A 27,119-nucleotide genomic window follows, 5' to 3' on the forward strand; every position below is an offset into this window, starting at 1 on the left:
GAGGTACGTAGTAGGTACAGTTGATCGATCGATCGATTATATCCTCATTCTATATCCTTTTGACTGTGCTGCTGATGCTCTCGTCTCTCTTAAGATTTGAGGAAAATAATGTGAAAGAAGAAAATGAGAGATAAATTGATGAAACAGGCATCTGGCAACTCCAGTGATCCCTTCATTATCAATTATGTCATTATAGCATGTAACAACAACAACAACAATAATAATAATAACAACGATTCGTTACTATCTATTCAGAGTCATTATTCAGATATTTTTCTTTACATATTATAATACAACAACGCGGAATTCTTCGCATTGATTTAGAGTTAGTCATAGATAGAAGTTAGGAACTTGGTATATCCGGTGTGTGTAGATATAATATTTGCGCAAAGAAGAAGCATGTGTGAAGTAGGTATGTGTCTATATCTATAGGAATAATCTGCTCTGCGTGCATCATAATATGCCGGGTGCGGTGGTGATCGTGGACTTGGGAAAACTTGAAGCAAACCGGATTGCTCGGCGGTCTGTTAAATACATGTTTATTCGATGCATGTGCCATGCCATGCAGTCCGAGATACTTGTAAACCACCTCAAATTGAAGGTCTCCTTTTTCCTCTCAGTCTTCTTTTTATCCTTTCAGTTTTCTCCTCTTCTTAAACCGGGATAATTACGCGTACGGTGGTGTATAATCTCGACAGGTATATCGTATTATATTATATTATATATATGGTCTGTATGCGATGCCAACCTGCCCGTATATGCGTGATGCCGCTTTTTTACATTCCATTTTTTTCATTCTTTTTAGAACGCACCCGTATACCTATATATGTGAACAATACACGTTAAACGGTGGCTGTTAAAGATTTCGAAAAAAAAATATACATATTCCACCGTTGACCTGATCGAAGATCTACTTTTTTTTTAAATTTTTTTTTTTTTTTTTTTTTTTCGCTCAGCAATGAGAAACGAAATATAAATTCAGGAATTATGAGACTGAAGTTAGTGCACGTTTACATGACGAAACCTTGCCGGGGGAAAAATAACTACTTTTTCAAGTTTATAGTTACTTTGAAATTGTCAAGTTTTCAAAATATCAACATACGTTTTGACTTATTATATGATTTACCGAACTACAGAGATTCCTGCGCTGTTGCGAATATTACCGATTTTCCGAAACGATAATCTTTACAATAACGTTACAACTAACTTCAGCCTCGTCGTGAATTAGGGTCATTCACATTTCAAAATATGTACTAAGAAGAATTTGAATACGATACCGGAAAGATCTTGGAATCAATAGTAAAAGCTTATATTATTAACAACGAATTACCGTTCGAACCGTCTGAACCATTTAATTCCGAAGCTAATAATTTTATCAGAAAAAAAAAAAAAAAACTACATTGAATAAAAAAAAAAAAAAAATTATAAATTCGTATACACGTCAGGTTTTACGACCCTTAAGACCTCGCAATATTCACTTGTTAAATCTTCAAAGTTGCAGTCGGGCAAAGACCGAGGCTGGCGATCGAATCGATCAGAGGCGAAGCAAGGCGCATGCAGGCAGAGGTTCAAGCGTGTCGTCGTCCGTTGGTTCCTCGTTCGTAACGCGCGCGCGACTCGCTACACCGTACGATAATCCAAGGTTAGTTAAAGGTTTCGCGGCAAAGGAATGTTCGCTTGGATACGACGCAAAGTGGAAAATCTTCCTTGTGGCCTCTCTCCCTTCGTCCCTTAGCTTCGGGATACCTCCCCCCCCCCTCCCCCCAGCACCCGCGTTCCCCCTTCTCCCTCTCGTCCTTGGGGGCGCGCGTATCGCTCAACCCGTTCCCTTTTCGCGTTTCGAACCTCTCTCCTTTCGTCCATAGACTTGTGGCTCACGCATGATATTTTGTGTACCTAAGTCTACTTAAGTAGCTGTATTTGGTAATTGTGCATACGTTTTCAACTCTCTTTCTCTTTCTCTTTCTCATTCTTTTTCTCTATTATCATATTCATTATCGAATGTTGGAATTTTGGTTATTGAGATCCGGAAGTGTGGTTTAATTAGGTGTGCAAATGAAAAATGCCATTAGTATCGTAGATGTAGAATGTTGAAAAATAATTGACACGTATTTTTTCTTTTTTTTAATCGACGGTTTTCTAACGTAAGATATAGCGGTTTGAAATTGTCACGTGGCGTTACAATGTGCTTTGATGTAGATATAGTATAATGTGAAAAATGTGTGACATTATGACGAAGACACGCGGAATTTGAATTGCTGTGTTGACTTGTTAATAGGCATTGAATTGAAAAAAGAAAAAATATGTATCAATTATATTTTCATATTCTATATAACGATACTAATGGAATTTTTCATTCGCACAATTAATTGGGGTAAAAAAGGGTTGAAATTTGGAAAGATTGCGAGAATTTTTAAAGACCGTAATGATCGTGGAGGGATTCAAATTACCATTCGGAATTCGAAACCGTTTCTTCGATGCATGTTGTACCAGTTTCCCACGTGTTAATTTTTTTTTTTTTTTATTTGTACTATACAGCCTCCTAATGAATGGTCGATTGCATTAGGATTGAAACGTCTCGTCGACGTAACTAGTCATTTCAAATTGCCAGTGCAAATTGAACGATATTTCTCATGCATACCTAACTAATAGCTTACCAATGAACTGTACAAGATATATGCCTGTATTTTTTTCTTTATGACAAATGGTGGAATTGGTTTCTGGAATCGTGGATCTGCGTAATGAGATACTTTGAATAGTTTTTGGTACATCGCGCTAGAATGATTCTGCTAAAAAAGTCTAGAATATAGAATAATGCTATATATTTCACGCTGCAAGTATAACCTAAAACAATTGAACGTGTATACTGAAAAATAGCGTGTATATTTGGGAAAAGTGACTAAAATTCCTCGACGCATATTACGAACGAAAGAAACTGCATTCATCCGAAAATCCGTCGAATCGATTCCATGTGTATAATGCATCACGGATATCGGGATGTCTGTCAAAATCGCGATAGTGTGTTGAAACAACGACGAACTAAAAAAGATATAGGAAACCGCGAATGCCGGGAGCAGCCGACGGTCGACTTTTCTCTTCTCCTTCCGCCGCTGCGGTTTCGACAGTCACAGAAGCTTGCGGCGATTAAAAACGAAACGTTTTCTCACGCCGCTGTTGCTGTTTTTGCAAGCGTCGTTGTGGACATTCGCAAAGCGGTCGTAAGGCGCGCGAGTCGCTGCACGCGTGCAAGCACAACACGCGGGTAAAGAAACGGTCGTCGAGGGAACGGACGATACGAAACGAAACGAAACGAAACGAAACGAAACGGAACGGGGACGGGGAAATAATTCCGGTCGGTTTATTGGCCGTTCGGCGGGTGACGTAACGGCGCTTATCGTCCAATCACAGCTCGGCTAACGAGTCGAAAGACGTCGGCTACGCTCGCAGAGGGGGGAGGGGATGACGACGACGATGTGGAGCAGGAGCGCAGGGGGGGGGGGGGAGCAGAAGCACAAACGGTAACAACACCGGCGAAACCAGCCGCGCACCGAGCAAATCTTTATTTCACAGGCCGGACTCGAACTACTCGGAGCAAGAGACAAGAGCGCGCGCGTTTGCCCCGTTTTCAAAACCGACCCCTCGTTGATGATAATAACAACAACAACAACAACAACAACAATAATTTTTAAATACATTTATAACAACAACAACGACAAGAATAACACGCCGCGGATCATGCAATTGCAGAGAGACGCGTAGATTCGTATCGTCGGGGAGGCGGGACTGTTGGGGGGGGGGGGGGGGGGGGGGGATAGTCGACGGTGGCGCTGCCTTGCGGCGATTTCGGGTAGCAAGTATCGCCAGCGGATCAACCCCGGGGGCTACCCCGAGACTTCTCTCACATGTGAAAAGTATTTTAAGAAAACCGCTACGGCAGTGTGCATCTAGTCAACATATCTAGTCACCGCGCTCGCGCGGTTATGTAGAAGAGAGGAGAGAGAAGTGATAGATATACATTATACCTATCTAAACGTGTATCGTCGATGTAACGAGGGAAAACGAGAGAAAACAGTTGTTTTATACGCGATCAGATAATATTATACGTATAATTGAAAAACAAAAAAAAATAAGTAAATAAAAATAAAAATAAAATAAAAACCTACGAGGTTTATAGACATATTTTATTGTAAGATAAGTGTTTGTGCGGTGTGCGCGACGCGTGTGTTTAAATAACTTGAACGATAACAATTTTACTTGATTATCGTTTGTTCGTTTTTCATTTTCACCATCATCATCGTCGTCGTCGGACTTTTTCATCATTTTTTACCTATGTAAAAACTGTCCAATTGTCTTTTGTGATAAATGTGGATAATTTATTGGATTTATGTCGTTTAAAGATTTATATATTATACATGCGTATGTATATATATAAACAAAAGAGTAACAACTACCCTTGGTTGTGGATAGAAGTAGTGGTGGTGGTTGGTCGTGCTGCACGTGCTAAACGGGAGTAAAATAAATTAAAAAAAAAAAAGACCAAAAAAAAAAAAAAAAACAAAGTCGAAAGACAAAATAATCCAAGACTAAATTTTTCCATCGATCAAATCTAAATCCGACGAATCGTGTTCCTTGTCGGAATGAAAAAAAAGTATGCCCATTATTTGAAAATAAAAGAAACACGAGTGATATACTATTTGTAGATGGTGTATGTTGTCTACACTTTGGCTTGAAAAAAAAAAAATAAAATAAACAAAATAACGCTAATAATTTTATACAGTATCGATCGTAATGAATTAAGTCGAATTAACCGTAACGTGTGCGACACAAGTAAATGAATCAATTATAATTGTTCGTGTAATTACTTGCGATTTGAAACATCGAGTCTGTAGAGAATAGCAATTCACGTCCCGTTGTGCGGAGTAAAGTTGAAGAGGAAAAAAAAAAAAAAAAACGTAAGATAATAACAAAACATGGGTGTATAAAATAAATTAATAAACAAAACACAGAAACAATGACAATTCATATATTTTGTACTTAACTTATACAACAAAGAAAAGAAAAAAAACTATAAAAAGAATAGGAAATTAAAAAATATTAACCTTATTGTGTCGAGTAAAAATTCCTCCAAACTATTGGACAAGGTGTTGATAATATATACAAACTGTCATCTATATATATGTATAATATTTAAATAAAAAGAGAAAGATTTTCTTTCTTCTTATTTTACATATTTTATATACACACTGTGGTTATTCGCAAGTGCAGATGATTATGGTGATAGTGTGATAGTGGTCATGGTGGTGACGATGACGATGCGATGAGCCGATGCGGCATCCTTGCAAATCCTGTAACATCATGTTGAAATAAAGTTGCATACAACTTGCACAAGAACAACGATAATAAGAATAATCATTTGTGAAATGGTATTATCGTCGCGGCATTATCGCGTTATATCATCAACAACAACAACAACGAAAACAACAACAATAATAAAACGTACGAGTATCGTCAAAAAAAGCTGCACAAAAATTATCCCGAGATACTGGTATGATTATTATAATTATAATAATAATAATATTATTTTTACTAAGCAATTAAATCATTTTTTAACGTATTCCATTATTTCGATAAAAATTTTGTTCACCTTTCTTTTAATTCCTTTTCGCAATTATATTATGTCCACGTATTTGTATGAATATTTACATTCGTACATGTATTATTATAGCGAAGTTTGCGGTATTAAATAAGAAAATATCACATAATTACGTAGCGTATTCCAAGTTTATGAATAACTAACGTATTCGCGGTAAATTGCTGCAATATTATGCCTATGTTTGTTCTGCGTGTCTGCGTGTGTTTGTATCAATCTATTTGCGTATCAATGATTTTAAATTTATACTACTGATGATGATGATGATGTTGAATTGTTCGGTTTTTGTTGTTTTAAAAAATTCAGGAAACGCAAGTCTAGAGAGAAAAAAAAAAGGAAAAGAAAAGAGAAAAGTGAAAAACTGTAATAAGAATACGTGGTAACTTGTGTTTCACGCGAATGAATGCACGCGTGTTGATAAAGTATAGAAAAAAGGAAAAAGAAACGAAAATAATTAACAGAAACATTCGAATATTTCGCTACTAATCAGTTATTTCGTTAAAAACTTCCTGCAGGCTTGCGACTTCACCATAGGATCCCTTTTCTTTGATTCTTCGTTAGGTGGAACGGAACGGAAACTTACGATTATACATACGCACACAATTCTATGCTTTTTATACATTGTACGATCAATCTTGATATTTCGTAAATTAAGTCGATGATTCATTTTAATCCACTGTGCGGAGGCGGAATTTCGAATCTTCGGTAAACGTTCAAGATTCCCGTTGAGCGTGTACACCTTTTTTTTTTTTTCTCGTTATCTTTCTTTATTATTTTCCTCTTTTCTCCGAACGGGTAAAACGAAAAATGAAAATTATTGATTTATCGATTAATGTTAACAAGGATTCGTTCACATTGATTCGTCAGGATCGCAGGATAATTATTACTCACACGGTTTATATGCAATTATATTATTCGTTGATCGGTTAAAATATTTCTTTTATATAGATCATGTATATTTTTACTCTTAAGCAATATTAATGTTATATTCTGCGTTATGAATAAACGCGCACGTATAATATATAAATATATATACACCGTGTATAATAAAAATACCGCAAAGCACGGGATTTTCCTCGTTCCGTCACATATATATATATATTATACATGTAGATTGTGTGCATGTGTGGATGCGAATGTATGCTTATACGAGGTTTGATATTCGGCATGTTACAAAGCAAGGCGTACCAACTGTATCTACGCATAAATGTACATATGGGGCATTCCAATTGAAATTAAGAAGTCATTTGCCTCATGTCATCAGATCGTTGCATAAATTTTATGTCCGCGTTGATTCCACTTGAAAAAATAAAAGCCAGAATCTGTGGAAAAAAATTGAAGAATTTCAAAAATAGTGTTCTTCCATTCGGTTATCCCTTTATTAAAAAAAAAATGAATAAAAAAAAAAATCGCCTGCAGCAAGTGTCCCGACGGTTATAGGCGTATAATAATTTTTTTTTTTTTTTTTTTTTTTGTTGCGCAATTTTTATACCAGGTAATACGTATCATCGACGACGCAAGCGATTCCGGCGAAAAGGAAAATTCCAAGATTTCACAGAAAAGAGTTGGATATTTGATTCGGGTGAAATAGAACGATCGAGAGAGGAATAAAGAAAAGTGAACCCAAATCTTTGGACACAATGATTGATTTTATATACCGTCGTTTATTCTTTCTAGAAGTTGGCAAGAGTGAGCGAAGAACATTTTTACACTTACGAACTGACAATTAATTTGACTGTAGAAAAAATGCAGAGAGTTTATTCAAAACGATTCTTATCAACGGTCAATTATACGATGTAAATCCTCCAACTAACATAGATTAGACAGTTACTTAATTTTTAAACGACTACTCATGCCCCCTGCATTTGCATGCAATGTGCAATTGCATGTACTCGTATATCCATACATACATATACGTAATATGAATATGTATGTATAATAATAATAAGCGTAGCACATGCATCCACTTAAGAGGATCCTATAATTAGTCCTTACCGACCGAGTATTAAATGTCACTTATTTTCCCTATTATCAAAGTCTGTAACGTATTATCGCCAAAAGCGTACCGTAGATAGCTTAATACTATATACATGTAACATATATGCAATTCCGAACAAAGCTATGATAAATCGTTTTTGTTTCACACTGAAAGTATATATACATATATGTATATAACGAAAGAAAATATATTACTCCAGCAATTAGTGGTATAGGGAATTCCATTATGATACACATCAATTTCCGGCATTGTTCTTCCGCAACGTAAACATTTTTTTACGGTATATATATATATATATATATATTGCACCTAGTATTGCTGCACTGCACTCTGACAGCGACATTGTTGCGGATCAACGATTCACGATTACAGATTCTGACAATTATTAAAACAAGTGACGGTTTACTCAGTCGGTATAAATCGATCGCAGCATCCTCTTAATTTTTGCGACTAATACTATTAATCATATAATTATTATTATTATTTTTTTTTCTATTTCTCTCGGATTGACTGTATTCACTGCACTGCAGCCCTGAATTTCCGCGGGGGGTGGTGGGGGGCAAGGTCAGTTGTTTATGCAAATTGACGGATGTTTAGGCATAAAGGCGGGAGATGATGATCCTAAATTTTCAATATTTGAGTCTGGCGCGGCTGATCGTCGTTCTCTCCGTCCTTCGTTCTTTCCTTCGTTCGGTTGACTGGCTGATCGGCCGATCGGTTCGCATAGACTTAGTTATTATTCAAGCAAAATTGAATAAAACCAATGACACTAGAGACCCGGGTCACTGCGCCGACCTATACTCCGACAGCCGCCGTTGTCGTCGCAGTCAGATATCCGAGAGAGCCTGAAAGTCATACCTAGTAATAGCTGTACCCTACTGCATAATAAACCAAATTCGATCCGAAACCCCGCCAGTCTCTCCCTCTCTCTCTCTCTCTCTCTTTATTCTCTGTACGGTATCCAGCTATTCCTCTGCATGTACGTTATACGATTATCTATATATATACACATACGTGTATCGACAATATGTGCTATGCTAGCATTTAATGTGCAAATGGGTGGACTATATCTATCGAATTATATATACTCGTATACACTTTCCGCGTGTACATTTAAATTTTCCCGCGCGCTTGTGTCGTGCATGTGTGTAAATGTAAGATAATGTGTATCTTTTCCGCATATACCTATCGACGTCACGTCGTCGGTTAGTCGTTGAGGAAAGAGAGAGAGAGAGAGAGAGAGAATTGCTGATTTTATACCACATAACTATATATCGTATCGACACCTACCTACCTGTCTGTCTGTCTGCCTGCCTGCCTGCCTGTTTGCAACTCTGTACTACGTCGTTTTCACCCCGTATAATAAGCTTATTATACATAAGATACACCGCGTTTATGTATGTACATACATTGGAAAAACGCGTAATTTTATGTATTATCGATGAAGAGGAGAGGAATTAATCAAATGATAGAGAGAGAGAGAGAGAGAGAGAGAGAAAGAGAGAAATTTACACGGAGAGACTTTATGTAACAAAATCAATAACGATGCAATCATGACGGTGATGATGATGTCCTGAATATTAATTATTAGAAGGACGTGCAGTAAAGCGGATTAAACACACGTTCATGTGTCGAACCGGAAGTTAGCGAAACTCTCTTCGTCCAGTTTTTTTTCTTCTTGTTAATATTCACCAGCTGATCCGTTATTCAGGTGGAAATCGAAGGGGTGAGTTGGTAGTTTTGATTGAGTCGAGGAAAAATTTGCCGTTATTCCTGTTTTTCTTTTCTTTTTTTACACATTTTTTTTTTTTTTTTTTTTTTTTTTTTTCCCCAACTATCGGAAATTTTAGTATAACTTATCGAATATCATTCGTGAACGATTTCTGTATGCGTGTGTGTGTGTGTGTGAGTGAGTTTGTGTGAAAAGACTGTTAAAATTGACAATAAAATGCGGTGCAAACATCAACTATTTATCAAGTGATTATTACCATGTCAGTGGTACTTTTTCTCGTACAGTTGTAAAACACTTTTACAAGTAACATCGGTTTCGTGTCTCCCTCTGATTTCGTTGAGACTTGTGTATGTCGTATAACATTGAAAATTGAGTGACACGGATTTTTTTTTATATCTGCGGAAAAACGGTTCAGAGGGGTTAAAACGATCACCAAAGATGGACACCCAACGAGGTGATTTTTTCATGCGCTTGATGGATTTAGATGAAACTAACGCTCAAGTTTTTCTATTCATAAAAAAATAAAAAAATATATATTTCAGTGTTGGTTTCATTGAAATAGATGAAACGCGTCAAGAAATCACCTCGTTGGGTGTCCATCTTTGATGATCGTTTTCATTCCTCTCTAAACCGTTTTTCCGTAGATAAAAAAAAGTACGTGTCTATTAGTTTTCAATCTTCTACAACGTATACATGACTATCAACGAAATCAGAGGGGGACACCAAACTGATGTTCTTTGAATTTTCCTCGAATTATTACGTTGACTGTTAATTTTACGAAAAAAAGTTTGTTCTTATTTTTACATTTTCCTCAGTCTAATAAGGCTACGTAACATTTTGCATTATACATATTAACGATAGAAGGATATTTTACGGTATAAATCATCAGAAGTAAAAGTACAAGTCGAGGACACATATATATATATATATATATACATAGACATATACCGTATTGAGTAAGTTTTGTCACGATTTGGTAATATTTTCATATGAAAAATAAGAAAGAGGGACATCTTGAGTGTAACGATGAACATGATGATTTCCACAGATCGAATTTTAATAGTTTTTCAATAATAATAACAATACGCCGAACGAGGAGCGGACGACGATAACCAAGGGGGGAGGGGGAGGTCGGATTCATTAACTGTCATCTTAATTACTTTTCGGCTATTTGCGTACATACACAATGCCGTATATAATATACGTATGTACTTACAAAAGTCTTGTGAAACTGCTGACGGATGTATCCCAGGAGTTGGGAACCCCTGAGAACGATCATCATATTGTATTATATATATATATATATATATATATATATACATACACATATATTTATATATATATATATATGTATATGATGTGTGTGTTTGCCGCTAGCATTATACAGTCGTTTAACACCCATTAAAGAGTTCCTCCGACGACCTCGAGGTAAACCAAGTAATAAATAACGTTTTCGAACTTGGAATACATATGTTTGTACGTGTATTCACATAAACCGTGATTGTGTGGCTGTGGATGTGGATGTGGATGTGGATGTGTTTGATTTCTCTGTATGAATGTGTGGCGTAAGTATGCGTTGAACGCGAGAAACGTTCGGGTTGCCCTGTAACCTGTGAGGTGGCGAAACGAATTGCTCAGGTTTAGACTGTATCTTGTATGTTGTATGTTGTATGTTGTATGTTGTATGTTGTATGTAACTAACAACTTCTACCTACTACTAACGTTTAATCGACGTCGCGTCTCGCGGAATATATTAGGGGAGGATAATCGTTGCGGCTAAATACAATGAGAAAAACGATTGAAAGATTAACGTTGTTGTTGTTGTTGATCTTCTATTTTATAAAAGAACTTTCGACATCATCCTGTAATCATATATATGTATATATATATATTGTGCGTTACGTATGGTATAAAAATTTTTCCTCTTTGTAATGTTAATTTCACACGATTCGTTATAACACGGTGTTGGGGGACACTTTATTGTTTCAGATTTGATCAACATTCCATCCATAAACCTGATATTATAAACAGCGTGAGTCTGTATAACCCGCGGGTTCTAAGAAGATATCGAAAATGGGTCGGAAGAAAATACAGATATCCCGGATTACGGATGAACGGAATCGACAGGTGAGTTTTCTCATTTCATTGCTCTACCTTAGACAGGGTAGTCACACATCTGGAAAATCTGGAAAACTAGGAAATCTTAAGGAATTTAGAAGGGGTCGTAAAAAATCTGGAATTGTCAGGAGATTTTTAATTTGGTCATGGAAAATACTGATAATTTCACTTTTGATTCTATCATTGGAATTAGAAATAATTTTTTCAGCTAATAAGCTTACTTTTTTTCTATTTGGCTAAAACTGACGTTTTATGTACGTTATATTTTTTCAGAATTCGAATTGAATTTTAATCGAATATAGAGTTGGTAAAAAATCAAAGATTTAGGTTTTAGTACGTTACTAGAACTTGGAAAATTTCAGGGAAAACTAGGTTTTAAGTACTGGAAAAACTGGAAATGTGATGGAATTTTTTCGGCCACCCTGTTAGTATTATTATTATTATTAGTAGTAGTATTGTTGTTGTTGTTATATATTATTCACCTATCGAGGGTTAATTTAAATTCTATTTCTCCCATGTAACTAAATATCCTGTTTTGCCTTTGCATCAGGTGACGTTCAATAAGAGGAAATTCGGCGTTATGAAGAAGGCGTACGAGCTCTCGGTACTTTGCGATTGTGAAATAGCGCTGATAATATTCAGTTCTAGTAACAAATTGTATCAGTACGCAAGCACAGACATGGACAAGGTCCTCCTAAAGTACACCGAGTACAACGAGCCCCACGAATCGCTTACCAACAAGAACATAATCGAGGTGAGTTGACTCAGTTTCATTATTCTTTGTCTAACAATAAGTCCTGGAAAATGAAGAGAGAGAGAAAGAGAAAGAGAGAGAGAAGCAAACAAATAATTCTATAAAACGAGAAGACAATAATTCAGGGTGTCCAGTATTCATGGAAACTATGGAATCAGGGATTTATCAGGGAATTTGATATACTATGAAAAAAAGCTGGAAATGTTAGAGAATTTCATTTCGTATTTGGGATATAATAATTTTTATCCTAGGTTCATGAAAATTTAGCTATTTTGTGAGAGGAAAAAAAAATTTTTTCTTCAACACTTTTAGGCAATGTTCATAAACCATTCTTAAAAATTCACCTCGCAATGAGCTGTGCTCTAGTCAAATACAGAATATCCTTGTTCGTGTGACTATTGTATTTTTCATTTATTGTGTCCATGAGAGGAAACTGGATAAATAATGATTCTTGTCTGGAAAAGCTGGAATTCGCAGGGAAATATACGTTTTCACAAATAACTGGACACCCTGAATATGCATGTAAAGTAAAAGTCGAGTTTCGTAACCCCGGTGCATTAATTATATCCGTTTACTAGTGTGTGTGTGTGTGTTTGTGTGTATGCCTTTCCACATTATTGTATTTACAATTTACATATGTAACGTATTTGTCTAATCGTTCACGGTTGAAAGTTTTAATTATCGACAGTAAGAAGAATATTATTAACAATAAAATGTAAGGTGAAAATTTACATATAGCAAGAAAAATATTGTAGATTTTACATCTTCTGTGGTGAATATTTGGACAGAACTTCTTTTTTAATTAAATCTACAGCAACAGTAAGATATGTAATCCGATAATAAGTGTTACAACATGCTTAGGTATGCTTGGCTCTGCCACAATTGATGTAGATTTGACTCAAAAAAAATTCTGTACATATATTTACCACAGATTATATATATATATATAATATATATGTAAAATCTACATTTTTTTTTTTTTTTTGCTGTACTTTCCAAGGGGTTCGAGAGGTACATACAATGAAATAATAGAGAAAGAAAGAAAGAAAGAAAGAAAGAAAGAAAGAAAGAAAGAGAAAGAGAGGGACGGGGGTTTCTGTGATAAAAATTAACATGCATGTGATGGTGAGTGCCCTCGGGCGGTGTGGTCACGTGAACCTGTCTGCTGACACTTGCAGGCACTCAACAAGAAGGAGCATAAGGGAGCGATGTCGCCCGAGAGTCCGGAGCCCGATACCGCCGAGTATAATCTCACGCCGAGGACCGAGGCTAAGTACAGCAAAATTGACGAGGAATTCCAAATGATGATGCAGAGGAATCAGCACAACGGCACGAGGGTCAGTTGGAGATAATTTATCATACAGGGGCCATTCGTTAATTCGTTATCCCTTTTTGGTCACACTGGGTCGTTTTTTACCCCAAAAAACGTGTAGTTCTTATATTACTATTACTTTAAAAATTCTATACATGGTCTTGTCTCGAGGGGAAGGGGGGGAGGAGGTAAAAGTCATTCTTACGTAATAATTTACAAATCGGAATGTGCATAATAATAGACATTTTCCATCCGGAGAAACGTCTTAGGAAAAAAAATTAAGGGGCAGTTTGAAAAAGTAGAAAAAATTTCTATTCAGACGTTCCACTAACTATGAGATCTATTTTTCATTTTTAATATATAATTTCATTTATATATTGTTATTGTAAGATATTTTTTATTTCATAATAAGTTTTTAAAATCGGGGTTTAAAAATGGCTAAAATTTTACTTAATTACTTAATTAATAAATGGCTCCATATAACTTAAGCTGAAGCAAAGAAAGTAAATTAGTAAATTTGTAAATAAATTTTATACGTAATTTTTAATAATTATTCGAATTTTAATCAGGTTATGGGACAGTCTAATTACACTCTGCCCGTCTCGGTGCCGGTGAACAGTTACGGAGAATCTCTACTGGGCTCCAGTCCACAAATGGCACACACCAGCATCTCGCCTAGACCTTCGTCGTCTGAAACAGATTCAGGTTTGTCCATCCTTGATCGAAGAAAGGATTGTTCTTCTTTTTATAGTTATTTATCTTTGTCTCTGAGACTGCATTAGCACAATATTTATAATCAAAACTGAGAATTGATAAACTGTGTAATTGTGCATAGAAAGAAATTTCTAGTTTTGGTTACTGTACGATTCTTAACTTAACATTTCCATTTCATACTATGAGCTAAATATATGGTTTCGAATGATACAAAATCAGAATAAGTTTTGTGGCTGTTGTCAGAAAATTTAGTACGAGTTGCTATTATTTTTTATTGTGGTCAGTCGTAATGAAATTTATCGTAACTACTGCAATAATTTGATGCTGTTTAGCTGAAAATTGAATAAACACAATCGCTTGTAACACATTTGCTTGCTAGAATGAAAAATTTTCATTAATTATAATCTGGTTAAGACCAAATTTTTAGTACAATAAACGAAATAAAGTGAATAAAAATTATTCTTTTACATAGCTTTTTATTCCTGATTCAAATACAAATAGTGATTATATTTTTTATTTCCAGTTTATCCATCGGGCGGGATGTTGGATATGAGCAACGGTTATCCACCGTCGGCGTCGCCGCTCGGCGGTTCACCAAGTCCTGGACCATCGCCAGCGCTCGGCGTCGGAGGCGGGGGTGGAGGTAAAGGCAGTTCCTCGAGGCATTCGCCGCAACCTCCCCCGCCGCCTCATCCTCACAGAGCCAACCTGAGAGTCGTCATACCTGCACCCCTTACACAGTCCTTGTCGGACGACAACAATTACGACGTGAGTCTTGATTACCTACGTATGATGTATCGATTAACATGGGAATAGGGGTGAAAAACTTGGGGGGGAGGAGATAATAACAGAAATTGGCTCTGACATTGAATATCAACGGTCTTTCAGAGCGGGCATTCGCAATCTGCGCTGAACACACCGGTTGTGGCGTTACAGACACCCTCGGTGCCAGCTGGATACTCTAGTTTCGGACCGACAGACTACTCGTCGGATCTTGGGAGCCTGGCGTGGTCCCACCAGAGGTACGTTGATGACTTGTCAATGTATTCGGCAGCCACCATGTCCAGCATCAGGTAAATCATTCATCGTTACTTTATTCACCTCCTCGTTAATACTACTTCTTGATCTTCGGCTCATGGACACCATAAACGTGGAAAACAACATATATATTTCAAAACCCATGTATTCGCATGCGTTATCGTAATATCATTCTACATTCATCATTTTTCTCTGCATTCCTTAAAATGATCTTTGCCAACTTTTCTTGACGTAGGATTCTTTTCACTTTTTTTTTTTTTTTTGTTTTTTTTTTATTTGTTCGTTTGTTATAATCGAGTGATTTTTCCGGGGGATTTTACAATGATTCGATTATACGCGAGGAATTGAAATTGCAAGAGGGATTGGAAAAACTTGATATTTTTTTTCAATTAGAACTATCTTATGATCAGAATTGCTACGTAACTACGAAAACGGGAAGTCACATTTAGAAATTTGATTTAACTAAGACATGTTTCTGTGGTTATGTTCTAATTTAACGAATTATGATTTGAAAAAACTATTTCTCTGTAATACTGATTGCAAAAGTTTCCATAATTTACATACAATTATCATACGGGAATGGTATGTGCAAAAAAGATAAATTTTCAGCACACAACATAAGCGATTTCTAAATTGTATGAACGAACTGAATTTTTTTTTTTTTTTTTAATTAATAAATTAGACAAAAGTCGCCTAAGAGATGAAAATATATGAGAATAAAAGTTCTTAAGTGGTAACAACACTAACGGGCAAAAAAAGGCCCAACTCTGACGATTTATTTTGAGAGTATGCAAAAATGAATAAGATTTCTTCTCAAAGGGATTATTTTACGCCTATTGAAGTATGAAAATAAAAATTTTATTACCATTTTTATGCACAATGCGGCCACGGAGCCAATCTTTGAAGTCGCCATTTTTCAAAACTCTTTCACGGGGGAACAGATTTCTCATAGAGTAGAATACCTGGAGCAAAAAACCAAAACAATTTTCATAATCTATATACTATTGCCTATATAAGTACGTAGAGTCTTTTTTTTTTTTTTTTTTTTTTTTTTTTTTTTTTTTTTTTTTTTATCATCAAATTTTACAGAAATGGTACACTTTTGACGAAATGAATCAATTTTTGGCGAAAAAATAAGCATTACATTGCTTATAAAAAAAAAAAAAAAAACATTTATATTAAATAAGAAAACGGCTACGTATTTTTAAAGAAAATGTAATTGTGAAGCTGCTGTTAAAAATTTTAAATCAAGTAATTCAAGTAATTTCTCCTCTTAGTTTGAAAAAAGTGGTTTCGAGCAAGATGCACCGTGGCTAGGTCAAGAATTGAACGTTTAAAAAAGAAAAAATTCATTACAGGGCCAACTGGATATTATATTTATGACAACAAAGTATTTTTTAAGCAAAAAATAAAAAGTAACGAACATTTCAAAACCCTAGAGTGGTGGTACACCTTAACAACCTCAACGACGCACCCATCATCCATTCATATGTTGAAAAAGATGCGCTCAATCATGCCTTCTATGTCCTGCAAACGCTATTCGCACTAACTAACAACACACATCAGCATAAAAAAAAAAATAAAAAAATAAAAAAAAAATAAAAAACGCAAAAACTGACGGACGCACGTACGTGTGTCCCCTTCTGCTTGTCGGTTGCAGTGGTCTTCCGCATTTGGCGGTATCCAGCAGTACACCGCCACCGTCGACGTCGCCTCTACCGGTGAAAATAAAGAGTGAGCCAATAAGTCCTCCTCGGGACCCACACGGGGGTGGAGGTCCGGGCGGTGGTAACCCGGGGTCGATCCATCACTCGAGTCTCGGCGTCGGTCCGTCGTCGAGCGGCGGGGGTGGAGGAGGAGGAGGAGGCGGGGGGCCGCATCACGGACCCCACGGGGGCGTGCCACAGACATTGAACTTAGTTTCGAGCAGGCCCAATAGTAACCCGCCTCCCTCTCATTCTGGCAGTATAACACCGACGAATTTACCATCGCCTGGCGGTGCCGGCGGTGTCGGTGATATAAGGTCGAGTCATCCTGGCGGCGGGGGTGGAGGAGGTGCTGGCAGTGGCGGAAACAGCTCCGACTATGAAAATGGACCGCTAATGAAACGGCCAAGGATCACCGAGGGATGGGCCACTTAGTACTACACCCCGCACCAGCAGCAGCAGCAGCAGAATCGCCGTCATCATCATCATCATCATTACTATCAACATCAACATCAATATCAACAACAACAACAACAACAGCAGCAGCAGCAGCAGCAGCAGCAGCAGCTGCGTCAGCATCGTAATCGGCTTATTTCTCACAACGCTTTATCGTCCTACGACGACGGTATGTTGTAGTTAGCATGCGCGATTTTCCCTTTTCTATTTCTTTTTTTTTCTAAATGCTGTTATCTCTAAAGAACGTGTCACACCTACCTATCTATACGTGCGTATTATACACGATATGCAGACAATTGCGGAATTTCGTTTTTATTAATTAATACACACAAACACATATATGTATATCACATTGCTAAAAGGGAAAGACGACGTAAAGGAAGAATGGAAAAAAAAATAATAATTTTTATAATAACACGGTATATGCGAGAGAAAAATATATAAAATGTGTATAGATCGCGCGTTCAAGATCCGAGTGAAAATCGCACCGATTTTTTTATGGTGACGTAAAGGTAAATTAAAGAGATTTAACGTTTTTTTTTCTCTTCGTCTCTTCTTTCTTTCTCGATCTCCTTCTTTCGTTTTGTCTCCCGCCCGGACTCGCCGCCCCGCTACGTCTGGTCTTTTCTGTGTTGCACACCGAGAAATGGATGTTAATTATAATAATGAAAACAGTGGTCAGGAGGTAATGTTTGGGGAAGAAAGAAGGAGGTGGGAGAAAATTAAATTCACGTAAGAACAAATGAAGGGGATTAAAAACAAAGATAATGAAAAATAAAAAAAACACTGATTATCTTATGAAATTGTGGTGCCATAATGTTGAAATATGTACGATGGATATATATTATATTTTCATGTATATAATAAGAGGTGTTGTTTGTATATATGTCACATTTATTAACGATGGTGTTGTTACATAAATTTCGCCGTTCTGCCGTATATTATAGTAGTATATACATAGTAGTAATATCGCGACGACGACTACGACGATGACGATGACGATGACGATGACGATGACGATGACGATGACGATGACGATGACGATGACGATGACAATAGTTACGGTTGCGTACGTATATATTTATATACATTTAATTATGCATGACTCTCAACCATAACGTTTTACTATCATACTCTGTACACGGGATATATATAGATACATACCTACATACATACAGATCTATGCACAGAGAGATACAAACGGGAAAATATGACGGCTCACACATCCAGGAAAATGACGTTGTTTTTACTTCTCTTATTACCTATATCGTAATAGTCGAATATCGTATTGTATAGGTAGGTTTATGAATGAAATTTAAATTGAAAGTTTTAATAATATTATAATAACAACAAATATAATTACCCAGAGTTGATTAGTAGACAAATTATGAAAGCTTGCAATACCTTGTTCAATGTATACATGTATAGTATATCCGCACAAACTTTTGTATATTCTTTTTCTCTCTATTTTCTCTTTCGATAACGATTTATCTTCCGGAGACAGAACCTTTCGGACGTCCAACGTACACCGGATATAAGATATACATACATATGTGTACTACTAGTATTGCATAAATATCTCGCACATATTTTTGTAATTCTTAATTTCATGCTTTGATGTTGATTCAGATGAATACCCCGACGCTGCTAATGTAAACAGTGGAGGAAAAATTGACAGAGACAGATCTAAAATCTCAATTAAAAAATCCTTTCAAATCGCGGTATATAATAAATATACAATAAATGTGTTTTCGATCGTCTATCGTCGTACACATTTTCCTTTATTCTTTTTTTATATTCCTCATTGTCATAAAAGCAAAATTAAATTCTTGGTTGAACTCGTTCTTTAAAATGAGAAAGGGAAGAAAAGGAAAACAGAAATGACGAAAAATGGATAATTTTACCTGTGTTATAACACGTTCGATTTTTATTTAAAAAAAATGCGATCGCGTAAGCTACTACCATCACTATTGATATTACTATTACCGATAGACTGGCATACAGAGATTTGAAGTACAAGGTATAACGGATAGAGAAGAAAATGTGTGAGAAATGGAAAAAGTTTTGAACAATTTCGATATGAATGAGCTTCTATACGGTTAAGATGAAATTTTAAATAATTTTTATATGGATTTCGTGGTAAACGAATAAAAAGTGCAATACGTGTGCCATGTGTTACCTTTTATTATTATTAGTATTATTATTATTGTTCTTTATCTCTTTGTCTCACGAAGGCCCGAGTTTATCCAATTTTCATATCAAATGTCAGGTATAATAATAATTATTAAGTTATTGACAGTTCTCAAAAACTACGAATCACATCACAAACTCGTTACCTTGTTTGGCATTGGTATACATGATTATCGTTCCAAATTATTTACACACGCAAACGTGCGTTACACAATTAACGATTGCTTGAAAAAAAAAAAAAAAAAAAGGGGAGGCGAAATCAACCGCATTTTAGATTAGCAGATAAGTACACATGCGTATATGTATGTATATATATATATATATATATATATATGTTATCGTAATTATCATTATCAATATAAACTGTTGAAAGGTTTTAAGAAAGAGAAAGAGAGATATAGAGAGAAAGGGAGAGTGTATGCGTGTGTGAGAGAGATAGAGAGAGAGAAATAATCAATTGAATTAACAATTTGAAGAAAGAAAATTAAAATATATATGTATATATAATATAGATACAATATATTAGAGTTATACATTTTCCACGAGTATTTTGCACATTTTATGTATATATATATATATATATATATACATATAGACACATATATAAACAAAAAGTATAAACGAGTAAAAGAAAAAGAGAAAAAAAAAACAAAAAAAATATGATAACGTTTAAAAGTAAATATAAGTGAAAAACAAGTCATTTACTGAGAGAATTAACAATTTTTTTTTTTTTTTTTCTTCAAATCAGACCACTGCTAGGCCGTTACAATCTAATGCCTGTAAAACTACAAACCGTAAGGAAGCACTTTTGTAGGAACACGTCTCGCAAGATTGTGCCACAAAGTTGAACACGTTCAAGGGGCTCAAATTACTTTTTAATCGCAATTGATCTACGATTATTTATTTTGTTTTTAAACATTGAATTTTTGATCACACCTTAAGACAGACCCTCAGACAATTCGATGATTTCGAAAAAGAAATATCAAGCTTCGTTCGCTGTTCTGATGGAAAAAAAAAATATATACGTATATATACATATATGTAAAAAATACCTTTGTGGGACACATTGTCGCGTTTGAGGGAGAAAAAATTAAATATCCCATGAATTCGTTGATTTCCATCATTTATCTACACATGCCTTATTACGGCAGCAGTTTGACCAAAGTTATAAATTATTTGTTCGACCTTAGCCTTGAGCTTTGGCATAATCTTGTGAGATGGTTTTTTACAATCTTAATCACAATTGCACCTATATATCTATCATTATTATTGCTATTATTATTGCTACTGTTACAAAACAATACAAAAAAAAAAAAAAGAAAAAGAAAAGAAAAAAAGAAGATTATACATTTATTTATACATGTGTAACATGTGTATGTATATATGTATGATTTTTTTTTTTTTTTTTTTTTTTTTTTTTTTATTTAATATGCTGAGAGAGATAAAAATTTGAGGTAATTATGCGGAGTACACAGGTATTTGAATAATAGTGCCTGACACCTTTTGTGGCCCTCCCGACTCCTGTCGTACCTTTACGTAATAGAGATGTATAATACTATACTTGTATCGTATATAAAAAAAAAAAAAAAAAAAAAAAAAAAATTACAGAGAAGATATAAAGAAGCAAAAAACGACTAATTATCACGTACCAAGTAATTGATGATAAATTGGCGATAAAGAAACAAAAACAGAAAAAAAAAGTTGGTCGTATTACCTAATATGTGTGATGAAAAATTATAGATGAAACAAAGAATAATGACGACGGAAATTATAGGAGATAAAAAAAAAAAAAAAAAATTTAAATAAACCAAAAACAAGATGAAAATTTATTAAATTAAATTAAATTAAATTAAATTAAATTAACCGTGTTATACATACATTATTATTATATATACATACATACATATATATATATATATATATATATATATAGTTAGATAGATAATTATGGTATACCATATCGTGTATGTGAATAAAATACGATGAAGTTTCTTTACGAGAATACGCTACGTATTTTGTACTGTAATGGAGCGATTTTGGTGTGTGGAAAAAAAGAAAATAGTGTGGAAAATTAAGTGAAAGTGAGCGAGATGTGTGAAAGAAAAAAGGGTTTAAATAGTCATCGACTTACCATATCTGTGCGATAAAAATTTTATTTCAAATTTTTGTAAGACGATCACAAAGTGCAATCTCAAACCGACGTTAATTTTCGTTTCTTTTTTTTCTTCTCTCTCTCTTCTGCGGTGAAGAAAAGAAGAAAAAAAGAATATAATAAATGAAATTTTAAGGGAAAAACAAACAAACAAACAAAGAAGGAAAACAAGTGTAAAAGAGATCGTTATTTTTTCATACAAGAAAAATTGAATGAAATTTATAAGCTAACTAATAGTAATAATAACAATAATAACAATAATAATAATAGTAATAGTAAATTTATACATTATACCTACGATATAATCAACACCTCCGTCTAGTTTTTAAAAGAATTTTCTATCTTCGCAAAAGTTTCCTATGTAGAATGAAATTTCGTCGTCTAGTCCGTAGACAATATATATGTATAATACACGTTACATCGTTTCGGACAATTTTCGGAACTTGGGATTGGTTTTTTTTTAACCTTGCATATTTTTTTTTTTTTTTTTTTTTTTTTTCAACATTCTGACGGCAAAATTTCATTTGTAAATAATCCTAATTCGTGCAAGTCTGAAGTAAAACCAGAGTTTAAACGTCTTATACATATATATATATATATGTATAATCTGAAAAGTTCACGTCGTGCGAAATAAAAATGCAACGTTAACGTATTGGTGTGACAAATAATTTTTCATTGGTGAAAAATTTAATCAAGAATGGATACGACATTAAATACAAGAGTTTTGTAATTATCACAGTTTTTTTTTAAATCAAATATGTTTCTTTTTTTTCCACTCTCTCTCTCTTTCTCTCTCTTTTTATCTCTTCCCAACCGCAAAATCATGCCAAAAACAAAAGACCAAAAAACGTTTCACTCTCTTTGTTCACGTTGGTGCTATTATTGTTTTTTTTTTTTCTAATACTTTTTTTCATTTTTGACAACGTATTACCATTTCTCAGCGATTCAAATTGCGTAAGGTGATATCAGCGTTCGTAAACTTGTGCAAATTTTTTTTTTTTTTTCTCAATTTTCCACATCTGACACCTTGAAGTTTACTTATATTTATGGTAGTGTACAAAATGCGGGAAAAAAAAAAACAAACGAAATATATCCACAATCCACGATACACAACGTCGTACACTAATACACGCATGAATATAAATATTTTGAACGCAAAATTTTGCAGCGTATAACCTATAATAAAGTGTGAAATAATTGAATTGTAGAAGACATTTTTTTTTTTCTTTCTCTCTCTCACGACACGCATACAAAATTCCAGCTTCGCTTTTTTTCTTCAGATTTTAATGATTACTCCCGGATTCGTTGGTCGGACATTAATTTTTTCCACATGTTTCACTTTTTCGAATATTCAAAATTAACGGGTTTTCAACTGTCAGAAAAGTATGTAAAAATATCCAGCAAAGAGGATAACAAAGACAAAAAAATTTAAAAAAAAAAAACAAACAAGAAAAAAAAATAAAAACGAAAACGTTAAAGTATTCTATTTCATATTTTTAATTATTCTCGTTCAGTGACTAAAACACTTGCCTTCTTCACTCTTTCTCTTCGGTGATATATTCAGATTCAAGAGAAGAAAACAAAAATAAATGATCATAGGTACAATACGCATAACAATTAACAAATGAAGAGACCAACTCTATACATATTCAACGGTTGTATATATACATATTTTATAAATATAAGAAGAAAGCGAAAAAGTATACAATAAAAATGAACAAACAAATGCAACTTTATCTCCGTATATAACGCTGCATGAACCTGGGTCTAAATATCTGCGTCAATATTATATAACAGTTGTGATAATACATGTGAATGTTATACCCATAAAAACAGTTTTAAAAAAACTCAAAAAGTATAATAAATAAATAAATAAACGATACAAACGTGTGATTTTCATCGATCGTCGCCGATGTCATTTGTTCTCGGGTTAAAAAAGTTTATTCATCGTAAAATACATAAATTTTATTATAGCGATGATAATAATACTAAGAAATTACGATAACGATGATGAATGATTGGATAAATATGAAAATAAAAATTCGCAACGCGTGATACAAGTTTAATATTTTTCATACGTATACATATATGAATAACGGAAAGGCATAGGAGGGGAAGAAGAAAAAAACAAGTCTCGTTAGAAAATTGAACGAAAACCGAAACACAAAAAAAAAAAAAAAAAAAAAAAAAAATTAACGACGCAGTTATAATTATGCGCTGAAAATCAACGAAATGAAGCGAATGAATGAACAGGGGTAAAAACCGCGTGTTCAATTAGTCGGAAATCTGTCTCAACCTCCCTAATCACAAATGTATTACCGTCACGAGGTAATTTACGTACAGAAACTAAACTAAACTAAACTAAACTAAACGAAACGATACGTATCGCAGCATTAGGTTGGCTGGGTTAGGTGCATGTATGTACGTACGTATTTGCAGAGCGTGCCTACCCGAAACATATCTGTACATACCATACACGTGTAGGTATATATATATGCTAAGGTGTAGTGAAATAACTCGTTTTACATTTATTATACACGATTAGACAGGTACGTTGATAAATAAATATATCATACACACGGATACGTATAGATATAGATATAGATAGACAGACAGATAGACAGAAAGACAGACAGATAGATAGATAGATAGATAAATATAATACATGTATAATAACCATACCCGGCGCGTTTTATGTCATTATTTGATATTGCGAAAATCATACATAAACACAAACGTGCAAATATATACGTATTGTATACATAAAAAAAAAAATTAGCGGAGGATGATGAAAAAAAAAATTTTTCTAATATTGCACGCGATCAATTTATTCATTGGCGATATATACTATTATTATTATTATTGTTGTTGTTGTTGTTGTTGCTGTTCTTGTTGTTGTTGTTGTTGATGATGTTATTATTGTCACTACTATGATGTACAATATATATATGTATATATACACATATATATATATATATATATATATATATATATATACACACACACACATGCACACACATAAATTTGATATAGAAGTTTAAATTATGCGATGCTTATATATATAATGATAGGTTGAAAAAATATATTATAGTTACATGTTAAATTAGTGTATAATAGCGTGGTAAGAAAGGAGAAACAAAAAAATATTATTGCTATTACTTATTATAATGATAATAATAATGATAATAAGACAAAAACAACTCATATAGTGCCATCGTAATGAATTAGTGTTTAATAAATTTATGTTTTTAAGCGATATATATGTAGATATATATATCCATATACATATACATAGTTTTTGTTCGTTTGTTTTTTCTTTCACGCTTTTTTTTTCACCCCTGTTAGATTATATATATATATCTATAATAAATATCCACTGTGCAGAAAACAAGGTAACGATGATAATGATAATGATAATAATTATTATCAGGAGATCGGAAGGTGATAGAAAAACGAAACACATTTTTTTTTTTTTCAAGTCATTTGATAATTCTTGCAATTATTATTATCACTGTTGTCATAAATAATAATTATAATAATAATATATTGTTCGTCGCGGACAGAAAAGACGCATGTGAGACGTCGTCGTCGCATTATTATTAATTATACAAATGCAGATCCCAGCTAATAATAATTGTTTGTTGTAACATCGTATTATATTATACTAAATGCATTGAATTGTGTAATAATAATCACAACAATGGGACACTTTACCGCGTAACGCATATAATGCATCTAATTCTTATTATCAGCCGTTATGTCGCGAGATATGTTCGGTTTTATTAAGTTTATACTGATAAAAAAAAAAATGGAAAATGAACGGAATGAAAAAAAAAGGTTACAAAATATCCCCGTCAACTCGTGCATTAATTATTAGTATAGTATAATACGTACCTATACATCATACGTACATGTATGTATACAAGAATCATGTGTCATTTAATTAATTCATAATGGACGAATCTTTTTGGTTGATTGATTGATTGATTTATTGATTGATTGATAGGTTAAATGAATGTTATATGTAGTTGATTGACTGATGCATCGGTGAATTAATGATTATTCAGATACAACACTACGTCGGTAATATTATTGTTATTATTTGAATCTAACGAAACAAACGCATATATATGTATATATATATATATATATATATACACACACACATGTATACATATATATATATATATATATACATATTTATACATATAAATATTTGTAGTATAAGTGTAATGTAACTGTAAGATCGCAACTCTTTATTTGTACGTATCTCATTTTGGTGCTCGATTATATCCAATTACTATTATTACTATTATTATTATTTTTATTATTATTATTATTATTATTACTGATCAACACGATTTAACAAACATACGTGACACATAAATACATTCGTACATGGACACGTAATAGGTAGAGAGGTACATATGTGTATGTTGTTGCCAATTTTTATAATCAGTCCGGCGAATTGATCATTTTGCTGCCATGTATTATCTATATGCATACGGAGTGAGTTGGAAAAAAAAAAAACAAACAAACAAACATAGAAACAAAATAGCAAAAAAAAAAACAAAAAAAAAACAGAAAAATAAGAAAGAATTCGATTTATAAGAAATTATAACGTATTTCTATATAGTATATACTATCGTTTCGCGAAACGATATAATAATATGCATATACACGTATATGTATATATGTGTGTCTATATATTAATGTATAACGAGGAAATGCGATATGTTTTTTTATATGGTACATAATATACATGTATGTACATGTGTATAAAACATCACATCATGAACACACACACACACACACAGAGCTACAAACGCAAACACACACGACGACACGTCTACAATTATTATAAATTTTACTAATGTAAAACACGCGTACGCATTATCATCATCTATATTATATTTCGATGTATCAGCATAATGATATATAATTATTATGATGTTGCCCATATAGAATACATTTTACTTGGTTTTTATATAACGCAGTATTTTATTTCTCGGTTATTTTTTCATTTTTCTCTTCTTTATCAACTAATAGATATAAATATGTGTATGTCAATATGCACAAACGTGTGTAAATGTATGCATATACAGTTCAAGTAACGTAACATCATTGAACACCTTATCACATACAAATTTTAAAAAAAAATTCTTTTTTTTTCTCTCATTTTTGCACATCCAATTATTCAGTGTGAATGAAGAAATATACACGTGATAGAATACTTATTATACTAAATATATTAAGCATATCATACAGTACTAGATTAAATATACTTACAATTAGCAA

General features: G+C 33.8%; 1 protein-coding gene and 1 long non-coding RNA gene across 8 annotated transcripts in view; both read left to right on the forward strand.

Annotated features, from left to right (window-relative positions):
- Positions 1 to 27,119, forward strand: part of LOC124411563 (myocyte-specific enhancer factor 2) — a 71,515-nt gene that overhangs the window by 32,789 nt on the left and 11,607 nt on the right. Inside the window, exons 2-9 of one of the 7 annotated variants that reach the window (XR_006929680.1) lie at positions 11,371 to 11,508; positions 12,050 to 12,253; positions 13,432 to 13,590; positions 14,135 to 14,270; positions 14,803 to 15,047; positions 15,168 to 15,352; positions 16,978 to 17,491; positions 17,561 to 17,589. Coding sequence is in view for 6 of the 7 variants with exons in the window: in XM_046890753.1 (XP_046746709.1) it covers positions 11,455 to 11,508; positions 12,050 to 12,253; positions 13,432 to 13,590; positions 14,135 to 14,270; positions 14,803 to 15,047; positions 15,168 to 15,352; positions 16,978 to 17,458 (1,464 nt within the window). In the remaining variant the exon portion in view is untranslated. Of the gene's footprint in view, positions 1 to 11,370; positions 11,509 to 12,049; positions 12,254 to 13,431; positions 13,591 to 14,134; positions 14,271 to 14,802; positions 15,048 to 15,167; positions 15,353 to 16,977; positions 17,806 to 27,119 lie in introns of those variants that run through there. The other 6 variants (XM_046890758.1, XM_046890757.1, XM_046890756.1 and 3 more) reach the window with 6 other exon arrangements.
- Positions 1,881 to 19,662, forward strand: LOC124411567. Its single transcript, XR_006929682.1, has 3 exons — positions 1,881 to 1,892; positions 3,214 to 3,218; positions 19,530 to 19,662. It is a non-coding gene; the product is annotated as an uncharacterized LOC124411567 (long non-coding RNA).

Source organism: Diprion similis, chromosome 10 (genome assembly GCF_021155765.1).
Source record: "Diprion similis isolate iyDipSimi1 chromosome 10, iyDipSimi1.1, whole genome shotgun sequence".
NCBI classification, from domain to species: domain Eukaryota; kingdom Metazoa; phylum Arthropoda; class Insecta; order Hymenoptera; family Diprionidae; genus Diprion; species Diprion similis.